This window comes from Melanaphis sacchari, unplaced genomic scaffold, assembly GCF_002803265.2.
Source record: "Melanaphis sacchari strain LSU unplaced genomic scaffold, SCAv2.0 Contig20_pilon_pilon, whole genome shotgun sequence".
In the NCBI taxonomy this organism is placed as follows: domain Eukaryota; kingdom Metazoa; phylum Arthropoda; class Insecta; order Hemiptera; family Aphididae; genus Melanaphis; species Melanaphis sacchari.
In genome coordinates this window covers 5,757,430-5,770,077 of record NW_020271042.1, presented here as the reverse complement: position 1 = coordinate 5,770,077, position 12,648 = coordinate 5,757,430, and the positions used below count along the sequence as shown (strand labels likewise).

Sequence of the window (12,648 nt, the reverse complement as noted above, 5' to 3'; positions counted from 1 at the left end):
AATCGTCTAGCTAAAAAATGTTCCTTTGCGCGCGGAAAGAAACGAACATGTATAAAATAAGTTTTTTTTTGCGTACTGAATTGCACGAAAAAACACAGATCTGTCTTTACTACCTAAGTATATTACAAATCACACGAAACGGGTAACTACGGGTAGTTATTATTGTTCGTATATACATACCTAATATAATACATTATAATTATATTATATATATTACGTATTGTACTACGGGGTAGCGCCAATCGTCCGTAGTTGTCCAGTCTTTCAGAAACGTGTAATGGATAGTTTCTCGTGCCCACAGTGTATTTTATGTATAAAAATAAAATAAAAATTCAGAGTTGGTATATTCTAACTAATAATGCACATGGGTGTATATATGTTTGTGCATCCAAATGTGTGTGTAAAAGATGAGATCATGCTTAATGCTGATGAGGTTAAACAGAAATAAAAACAATGCAAATAATGCAGAATTGCGTATATAAAAAGAAAAAAAACCACTCATCAAATAACCCTGGCCGCCCTCTCAAACGAAACGACACGACAAGAACGGATAAACGGAGAGCACGTGTGGGTGACGGTGGGCTTTCACTCTTTGTGAATTTTTTCCCTACCCAAGGCCATCACGGCAGGACAAACTTTCAATTGGATCGTCAGCGGACGCCTAGAAGAGGAAAAAAACTATTGTTTATCAATAGAGCATAACAATATATTTAAAAAATGATTCTAGATCAATTTAGAGGTGTCAGGGCTTTATAAAATAAAAAAGATAATGAACTATACCTAGGTATTGTGGTAGGAGTATACAAGTAAAACTCCATTTATATATAAATAAACATATTTATAGTAACTACGTCATGTAATGACAATATTTATACAAATATTTAAACAAAACTCTTGGGCAATAAACAATAGAAAACATTCTAAAAAGAGTTGAACTGAAAAAAAATAAAATAAATAAACAAATGAATATTACAAGTTTTAACCAATGGTTCAAATATACGTGTCATAAATGTAAAAACAACAATAAAAAATATTAAAATTTATTTTTATACTTTATGTAGTCACTATCGCGTAACGATGCTCTTTGCACTAAAGTTATGGGTAATTATTACTAAATATTGTATATCCAAGACTTAATTTACATAAAAAAATCAGCGACGATGCATGGAAGATAATGCTGCGTGATTCTAGACTAGCTTAAGTATAGAAAAACTTAAAAAATCTATTTATATGCGATAATTGGTTAATAAAACTATGTGTAAATATAGTTCTTTTTCGCTAATTCTTTATTAAATTATTAATGTGTTTTTGTGGCATAGAAAATTAGGCGGAAAGTAAAAAAAAAATGTTCAGTGATAATAGTTTGAATCTCTAATCTACGATGATAACGTAGAGAATAAATAAATAAAATATAATAAAATATCATCGTCGTAAACCACGACCGTAAATCATCCGTTGGTCATCTATTATTATAATATGTTTGATGCTGTATAACATTTAATATATATTATTATTTTAGTCGCTATATGCAGCGTTCGAGATAACACTGCGCCGATGACGGGTAATAATAATCCAGTTTGGTCGACGCTGGGACCGGATTCCCGGGTAATTGCCGATTAACGGACACGGCGGTCGTAATTAAAATCGCCGCAAAATTAGACGGCTAAACGTATGCGTGCGCGAGCTCGACGGCACATAGACATTACATTATTATTATTATGATGCATACGGTCGCGAGATAAATATTAATATTACGGTGTTTGAACAAGTGCATTGCTCTCGATAATAATATTGTTGTTATCGCATATAAAGTCGTGTGGTTTATAAAACTTGGACGCAAAAAAAATAAAAATAAAGATGGAAATTTAAGAGGGAACAAACGGAAAAAAAAACATCTTCGGACTCGGCGTCATTCGCCACCGCTTCGACTGATTATATATATATATATAATATATATAATATAACTCACGGCGGTGTGTAAAAGCCGTCGCCGCCGCTAATGAAGAGCGGATTCTTCTGCGGCCGTCGAGCTTTGGTCAGCGTGCGTCGATTCTCGGTATACAAATAAGATAAAAAAACAGACGTCGAGCAGAAAGAAAGAGAGATGGAATGAAAATGTGTACAAAATAAATACCGCAGCAGCAGCAGCACTCCCCGGCACATTCTGAGGTAAACGGGGCTAATTAATTGAACGCACGTTTTCATCAATGCGGTCGTACACACGCACACATATATTATATAGATGGAGAAATAATATACTTACACGCCGTCGTAATCGTAGTTGTCTAATAGGCAATTGAACGGAAAGCAGCGGCGCGTTTACAGTTTGATCGCGGCGACGATGTTGATGACGGCGCGCCGTCTCAAAAAATACGCGAACGAAAATTTTCGGAACGTGCAGCGACGGGCTATAATTTTATACAGTCGATTCTCGGAGGACCTCAGTAACTCGATACTCGATAACTCGAAATTCTAGATATTTCGAATTAATAAATTCCTTGTTTTTAAATCTTCATAACATTTAATGTTTAAAATATTATCTTGTAAATTCGTAAACTAATCGGACAAGTTATCAATAACTCGAATTTTCTTGTCCAAAAATATTACTTGAGTTTATCGCCGCGATTACTTGTCGCTATTGATTTGATTATTATCATCTAATTCGTAAGACCCTACCGTTGACAGGAATTTAAATTTCCGTTTTAATTTTTTCGCACTTGTTCATTTAATAGCGTATGCCATGTAACAGTTTTAAAACGTGTTATTATGGATCAAAAAAGAAAATTGACAAAATTATCATTTACAGAAAATTTAAACCTGCTAAAAATTATTAAATAGGTTAAAAAAAATAAACAATATTAAAAAGATAAAGCTAAGGGATAATTTGAAATTCAAATAAGTACGTTGACTATTCTGTTGTTTAGAGAATATAATATTGATACAAATGCATTAAGTATGTATTTATTATTTTATCTAAAATACACAATACATTATAAATAATAATAATTTGCAAATTTTTTTTCATAATTTCGTCTATTGATCATCTCGAAGTTTTTAATAAGTGCAATTTTTTCCTCCCGTGGACTTCGTGCAGTTATTTAGAATGGACTGTATTTGCATTTATATTGGTTTCAACGCCTACACGTCTATACGATAATTTGTAGTATTTGTACATCATTTTACGTATAGCATAATATAACTATGTAAGTAGTTTATTGTCTGAGTGATGTATCACAGTCATTACTACTATAAATTGTTATTAAACCCCAGATTTGTATGCAAATAAAATTGTAAAACATGCAAATTGTATTTTCACATTGACAATTTCTGCAACGGTTGTTGTAGAACATGATCATATTATTATAATGTACTTAATGGAATTCTCATAGTGGTTTAACAATTTTATTTTATTTTTTAAGTATGGTGCGCGTTACTTTTTATATTATAATATAAAAATATGCAATTAACACGTTTTTATTATTTTATAATATATGCGCAAAATGTTGTAAAAATAAACGTTATTATTAGAATTTATATTCGATGTATTATGAAACGTACAGATTTTTAATCAGAACTGTTCCAATTTAAAAAAAAAAATCCATGAATACATTACGTTTGTGTGTGCATCGCAAACGCAAACGATTTCAGGCTGTGTTTTTTATATTATCAACTATAATAATATGTACGCCAAAACGTATAATATTATTATACGTCCGCAATACGCTTAATGAACTCAACCATAGTCGCTCACGGCTAGTGTCCTTATAGGTAGGTAATAGTCGTGTACAAATATCCCATATTATAATATTGTGTACTCGCGACCGAATTCTGTTGTGGTACCTCGCCCGATCCAGCACCCATCGAGCACATGGGTCACGTGGCCGTAATTAATAGTATCGACATTGTGCGCAGGTGGTCGTCCTCTACTCGACATAATTTTAATTTAATATCATACAGTATAATAATAATAATAATAATAATAATACAGCCTGCCCTGGTTGGTATCGCGACTGTTGCACAGCAATAACGTTATGTATGATGGCGGCGGCGCGAGCCGATTACGATTTTCGAATGGAAACCGATTTCGATTAAGATACGAAAACGACGACGTCGTCGTATTATCTCTGAGGTAGCACGCGTGTACATCATAAAAGGATAGATACCTACAACAGCGCAGCTCGAGACTAGAGGAATATTATAACATTTAAATACTGCTGCAACGTTATGATCGCGTATACTCTTCCACCTCTGGTCCCGCGGTTGAAAAAGTAATATTAACGCAACCCGGCTCACCAACGTGATATGTATATCTCGTATAGTGTAAATTATAGGTGTGGAGGTATTTTATTGCTGTGCAATTCATAGTGTGTATGAGCTGCAGTAGGTATATTTTACTGCGCTATTATATCGTACATATTATTGTATACAATAATATGGTCTGAGTATTATTTTTACTTTTTTATCACCAAACAGTTGTTTTCTAAACATTTGTGCAATAACTAAAAGTTATGTAACAAAAGAAAAAAAAATGTTTCTTCGAATTTTTTTTACTTACGGTTCAGGTCAGCCCCCGCGATGATATTTACACCAATCGGTCACTGCTCAACTATTATCATGGTTCCCTTTTTCGTAATTTTACATCGCGTGACGACTAACACAATAATATACTATACTGCAGCGCAGTGAAAATGCGGAATATGATGATCATAATAATATTATGATTACTTTCTGATTACAATTTTGAAATCGTGTATCATTTTTTTTTTTTTTTTATCTAAAATGCAGATGTAATATTCTGCAAAATCTAATTTCTACCTATACTGCTCGCCTGCACCACAGATTAGGTTTAATTTTTGAGATTTCACCGTTATCTGGAGAACTACGGCGGCGTAAACGACTATTTACATATTATACAGGACGTAGTTCGACGATGACTCCTCCGACTAGACGTCGTCGTAGTATTATAATATACATACTAATTATAAGGTCGTCCTCGGGACATCCATTCATAAACAGTAAGAAAATAAATAATGATAATGAAAAATTCAAACCACGACTAGTCTATGGGAATCGTGACATTGCGGAGGAGTAGCTACGTGGAGCTAAAAGATGATGCGGAAAAATAGAAAACATACGATCGTAATATGAAATAATCGCTGACGGGCAGATACACTATACATATAATACAATATATTTATGCGCGAATTAAGTGTGTATAGTACCGGATGACGCGAGGATCGAACTGCGGGAACGGTGTATACCCGGAGGATTTAGGCACGGCGTATCATAATAATATAATAATAAATGTGGAAAGGCGCCCGCGCAATCGTGATAAACACATCAGCTTAATGTAATGTCGTACATATAAAGTAAATGCTGACCCTCAATTTTGTATAAGATTTCGAAGATCACCAGTGAACTAGTGCGAAATTCTCTCTGTTGTTCTTACTCTCTTTCTCTCTCTCTCCGTAAATCATAAATCGCTGTAACCGGTCATTATTATTATTATTAAACACTATAGTTGTACATATGATAAACATTATAATATACCTATAATATAAAATACACATAAGTACTATTGTATTTTTAGGTGAGATCAACCGTAAGCGCATGCGTGCATAAAAGGAGTCACCGAGATGTAACGCACCGACACCGCGTTTACAAACATACGCGCATCATGTTCAGCACCTACGTTTATAATACACTATTTACACTGTATTAAAAATATCGTAACTATATTATAGGTACAATGTGGTCGACAAGGCGATGGTTTTGTTCGTTTTAACTACTAAAGTATGTATAACTTCCTACCCACCAAAAAACCATATTAAAAACGCCGGGAAATTCAAATAGTTTTCACTTCCATCCAGAATTATTGTATCTATAACCTTAAGGTAAATATGATTAAACCTCGACATCCTAACAAATGTTTTAAAAAGTTTTCTATAATATGTTACATATGAAAAAATAACTAATATATGGATATGAGTAGGTATATGCGAATTTCAGTGGTTATGTACAATGCATTCTTTAACACTCACCTTTGACGTGCCCGTTCAAGCCGTTTTTGTTGCCATTGGTATAGAGGTGGTGGGCAGAGTAGGGATGTCGGTGGTTCGACGGCTGCGACGACGAGTGATTGTGGCACATAAGTCGCACGCAACTGTCCCAACACCCGCCATGCTCGTCTACACTCATCTCATTTTCATTCCTGGAAAACACAACACATCATCAGTTACACATTTCTATTAAGTTTATAACAAAGTACCTACGTAAACTAAACTTTAGAAATATTATGTAAATAACTCGACAGTCTAATTGTTTTTGTATGTACACATAGACTGTGGAACTCATATCAGACATAGATTTTGACTTGTTTCAATTTTCTTAGTGCATACATAGGTACCACCCAGATAATCTACCCAATATGTCTGCTGCTAAGAATAATAAACACGACAGTTCGAAGGTTTCAAAGGAATAGAAGAAATTGTATGTTTTTCGAAGGTAACAGTATCAAAATAGATGACTGTGACTACTATATCTACAGTTTAGTGTAAGATCGAATAATGGAAGTGAGACAAAGCTAAAACTCCGTTTATAGGAAAACAAAGGAAGAGTAAAAAATTAGATAAATTGGCAGAAAATATCAACTGGTAAAAGATTAATAAAGCGGTTTTATCGTATAACAAAAGCGACGATAAGTTGAAAAAAATTAGTAACGCATTACTGCAAATTAATAATAATAAAAAAAAGAATAATTGGAAATCGACTATGGGACATTTTTTTCTTATAACTCTACGAAACCGTTACTAAAACCTTCAAATTTGATTTAACATTGGTACCCGGTGAATTGTTAAAAAAAAACAGTGTACACTACAGAATTGAAAACAGTTTTATTTTACTAAGAGTGTCTACAGCAGTAATGAACTATACGCTATGAGCTAGTTTGACAAACTTGAGCAGCTATATAATATAACCTTAGATAGAACCTAACCCTAGATAGAAGCAATCGATAACGGTTGTAGTAGTGTTGTTTATATTCAATTAGAAGATTCCGTTATAATATTGTGTCTACTGTCTAGTGTCTACTTATTGATGAATAAATAGCAATTTGTTTAAGTATTTCATTATAAACATATTATTAAGTATAATACTGAATACAATGTGTTTACACAGTGTACGGTAATAGTTATCATAACGAAAATCATTATAAAAAATTAATTTGACCAAAACAATTCAATACTTAATACAAGTACTATAAAATAAATAGATATTTTCAAATGTTATACTAATTATTATCGAATGGTATTATGAGTTTTAAACATTTATGTATTAATAAATATATGTAAGAATTAAAACGAATAAATTAAACTGAAGCGAATAACAATAATATGTATAACATATGGAAACCAATTAACAAAATATATCAGTGATTCAAAAAACATATAATATTTTATGTATGGACCACTTATATGTAACAAGAAAATCAAAATATTATATATTATACACGCCGACATTTTAAACACTCGCTAGTCGATATACAACGCCTAATGTTTAATTAACACACCATAAATAAATCATCAGTGGTTATAGTGTTATTATTTATGGCTTTATAGATTGTTAGCGAATTATGCAGCTGTATAAAATAAAGCCGATACAAAAATAAAAACATTTAACAAATTAAGTGTAGGTATTTTAGGTATATACAGCGTAGTATACTATATTGGAAAGCTTAAAAATATTATATAAATATAAATAGTAATTAATTAACAATATTGTACAGCACGCAAGTATGCGACAAAAATATATATTCAGCTAAGACTTTATAAAAAAATATTTAATATAAAGCATGTTTAATTAATATAATCAAGAATTTAAGTATTGAGAACTAGTGTCGTATTTGCATGTTTTTCCTTTTGGCTTATTAAATTTATCACCAAATAATAAGTTTTTGTTCAAATTTTTACAGATTTAATGATTTTTTTTTTTTAAGTTAGTGTTTATTATTTTTAATTTTAAAAACTTTCGATATGATAGTTTTTGACTAAGAGTACCCAATGAAAATACGTAAATAATTATGATCAAAAATTTATTTTATAATAATTATTTTACCTTTTTAATGTTGTTAGTATAACATCAAAATTGTTAAAATAATCTAACTATATTTTTAGTACTTTTTTAGAAATTTTAAAATTTGTAGAAGACTTATTAGAAGTAAATAAATACAAAATTAATACTATTACATATAATACATATTACACACTATATTATAGTTTATATTATAAGAAACAGACGTATAAACAAACACAATAATGTTCAAGTAAAAACACACGTCGATATATTTTTATTTAGATACTTATATATTATTATGTATGTATTGAGGCAACCATACGCTATATTATTATTTGTGTGCTCGCTAAAACACATGAACATGTTGATAATTTACGATCCATTATAAACGCAACGCATTAGCGGGTACCAGCACCGCTGTCTGCAATATGTGAAAATATGCAAAGTGAAATGTATTCCATATTTAGTCTAGTAGTAATGTAACAACGCGAAACAAATTTGAACTTGACGCTGCAATAATACTCCTGTAGCAGCAAAGGTCAACCAATATATGAACTAATTACTGAAAATGAACGAACTCCTCCCCCTCATTGAATTGAATGAATTTAATTAATTGCTATACAATAAAGAAAAGAGGTGCTCGTAATTTATCTCTAGATCGCATTCAGACTATTCATTAACGCGGCCCACCGATAACTAATGATCGAAAAATAAAACCTATTGTGATTTCATCTTTGAGGTAAAAAACATACTACGTGTGTTATAGTTGTTTCTTTGGTTTAAAAAAATGTGTTTAAAATCGAGTTTGACTTTGAAATTGTTTATTGTTTCTAATCATCAATGATAATAAATATCTAGTAAAAAACCTAAAATAAATTCAAGGCTTGAAAAAAAAAATTAATTTGACTATTATATTTATATTATTGAAATGTCACATATTATTCTCTAATATATATATCTTATAAATTGGCACATATAATACATCACATTTCATTTTTTTTTTTTTAAACAACTATATTATAGTTTATTATCTAAACATTTCATGGGCATGGTTTATATTTTTAAAACTATCTCGAAGGCTTGTCATAGTTTCGTCATATTGTATTACAAATCGAGGATATAGAAATTAATGTTTTTAATGTAACGAAAAATTTTTTTTTTTAATTTTAAAATACAGAGCAGACTAAATTTTCAAGGAATCGACCTTTTACAAAATAATTTTGTACAATCGCAATTTGTAAAATAATGTAGCGATACCAAACAATATAATAAAACTACTGAAAGTACAAATACAAAATACAAATTCAAAAAACGTGGATTAGGCACGTTTTTTTAGCTTATATACGCATAAGCATACTTTATAAAAATGAAATACTTAACGAATGTATATTTTAAAATACATTAAATGGTACGATTCTTCTCGTGGCCTCTACAAAACAAATTTTAATCTTTTTACTTCATTGTCTAAAGTATTACCTATGTCTTACATTAAATTATGCATAGCATATAGTGTTTTGAAATCTGTAAGGTCATATATGACTAGGACAAAAAAAAAACAAAACATCACAATTAATGTACAATATATACGTTATAATATAGTGGGACGTAATAAGCTACTTGTTCAAAGATTTTTATCGTATATCGTGTATACAAATAATAATAAAAACCACCCACGAATATAAAAACTTTAAAGTCATTTCTGTGACATGATGTCATTACGTCCAACTCCCGAGTCATAATCTTGCTATATTATGTCTACCTATATAAAAATAAAATACTTAAAATTATTAACTAGATGAGACACAATGCTACAATGCTTATTTATGCAGAAATACCAACGAAAGTAAGAACATTCGACGTTCAAAACTCAAAAACGCGTTCAGTTTTATTATTATTACTATTATTTACTGGCAGTGAGTTATATTTAGGTTTTAAAAAATAGATAATTCAAATTTTACGAGTTAAATTTTAAATATCTAAATTAACATTATTTTAAAATATAAATTTTTTAAAGTAGGTTAATATGATAATATAATATTAAGTATATGCAAGACGATTGGGTGACGATAAAATTGTAAACATAATAAACATATGCAGATAAAATTATATTCGTGGATCACACAATATAATAAAAAAATAACATAACGCAAAATATCGAAAAGACGAATAAGTAGCGATCAGTGCGTTGGCATCATTATTATTTTTATTATTATTGGATATTTACTATTATATTACATTAAAATTGAAATAATTTAGTGAATTTCGGACGATCTATATTGTTGGTATAATCGACGTGTTATAACATTGTTGTCCTCGATTTGAATACAGTAGTAATGTGACATAATAGAAATACTTATATTTGTATTGAAACTCAAAACAAAAAAAAAAACTAAATAGAAGAACTCGATAAGTTAAAATCAAACAGGAAGCTACTGTACAAATATAATGTTATATTATATATTTTGTTGGGCATAATTGCCATTGCTGGTTGATGCTATAGGTTTTATGTGTATAGTATTAGCTGATATTCGAAAGCGTTTACGGTTGGAAGGGTACGCAGCGAGACGTGTGTGCGAAGGGTAAGACAAAAAAAAAAACCCAAAAACCGTATAAACAACGCAATGTTATTGTTATTGCAGTACGAAGGAACGGCGACTGGAAAAAAGCGGTGGTACGCACGACTGCAATACCGGAAGTGACAGAGCGAACCCTGTATGCGAGACGTACAGCGGCCACAGCAGCTGACTGTGGCACCAGCAACACTAGCTACCTTTATTATGTATAATAATTTATTATAATTTATTACTGTCGTCGTAACATCAGTCTGGTTAGGAGAAGCGCGTGCCAGCAGGTGTCGAGCGTATTGTATGATTACAACTAGTAAATGCACTATAATGTAATATGCTAGTACAGCAGTCCCTTAAATTTCTACTTTAATTGCCTTTGAACAACAGATTAAGTCAACCGCTTTAAAAAAAAAAAACAAATTTTCATTATTATTTTATTTTTGCGTACATGATGATACTCTATCTAAATACTTTGGTTAACAAAAAACACATTTTAGATGATTTTCAGATACAACAATCGTCATAGTATTATAATTTACGTTCAAGGCGTCCTTATATCTAATAATATATATATCATACTCTATGATATTATAACAGCTGGCATCCACCTATCAATCGTCTTACATCTGTTCTTCAATCGATAGCCAAATATCTCTTTATTATGCAAAAAAGTTTTGATATATATAGTTTCATAAAATAATTTTATTTTCATTGCAATCAATATTAGAGAATTTTTTTTAAATTTTAAAAAGGATAGATAGAAGCTTCAGGTACCCGACGAAAAAATGGCAACTTCACAACAACAAAAAGAATAATATTAAAAAGAAAAAAATCAGAGAATATAATAAACGAAAATTAGAGAAAAAAGCTTGAATACGTATATATACGTATATTGGCGAAATTACAGTACATTTTTAATATTGTAATGCTTTGTCTTTTAAAAATTATAAGAGTATATCTATAAGCACCTGTAACCGCTACCAAAAATTTAAACTCCTTTAATATGATAAATATTCACGAGAATTAAAAAATTTATAACTGTATGATGATAATGAATTAAATTAATAAACTTTTTAGGCAATTTTATAGTAAGATATAAACTTTCAGCTTACAAAAAAAAGATTGAAGTGGGTTGGCGAGTGAATTGAGTAGAGGGCAAAATCCCTTATAAGTTACAACAAAAGATGCTATGATAATATTATATTACGTCTAACTACCCCGACTATAGCATATAATTTAATGTAAATACCTACCAGTGCAAGCCATTTAATCAAAGGTCTAATGATCAAATTATTTTTTAGCCGAAAAATGTATGGTCGAAATGTATTATGGCTACGTAAATTTTTCGGTCGAAATAAAATCAATCAAGTATTTTATTATAAATAATGATAGATAATGTAGTATACAAGATAAAATAAAAATATATTTAAAATAAATGTAATAAAAACTTAAAATAAATTATTTAGGTTATAATTCATTGGAATAATTGAGAAAAACAGCTCAATATTTAAAATCCTAATTTTTTTTTTTTAATACATAATAATAGCTTTTCTATTTTTTTTTTATACTTATACTTTTAAATCATAATATATTTCAATTGTACAACATTTTGATCAATTAAATTTTTGATGTCATTTTTTTTTATCAAAAACGGGTTCAATCAAATAAAATTTCAATCACTAGATTGACCCACCCATACCTACTCATAACATATTAAATTATGATTAAATGTGTGTAAAATGTGTTCGAAATGTATCGCAAGAGGCAAAACCTTGTTGAATATGTAATTTTCACGGAAAACCGTCAATAATATTCGAGGTGTATTATGCATTTTTTGTAATATATCGTTTCGCTCGCACTGCAACATCATAATTAATAACATGGACACTGGTCACCTAAACATATTGAGAGGGCCTCGTACGTAATATTGAAATATTAATATAACGACGATATAATAATTTTACACGGTGAAATAATAAATAAAACGAATAGGTAAATAAATAGTAATGGA

At 30.2% G+C, this 12,648-nt stretch overlaps 1 protein-coding gene across 1 annotated transcript in view; it reads right to left on the bottom strand.

The window, feature by feature from the left end:
• LOC112593774 (calpain-1 catalytic subunit-like) overlaps positions 1-12,648 on the bottom strand; it is an 87,522-nt gene that overhangs the window by 73,637 nt on the left and 1,237 nt on the right. The window contains exon 2 of the mRNA XM_025338317.1: positions 6,042-6,211. Within this exon, the coding sequence (XP_025194102.1) occupies positions 6,042-6,198 (157 nt within the window). The 5' untranslated portion in view covers positions 6,199-6,211. The remainder of the gene's footprint in view (positions 1-6,041; positions 6,212-12,648) is intronic.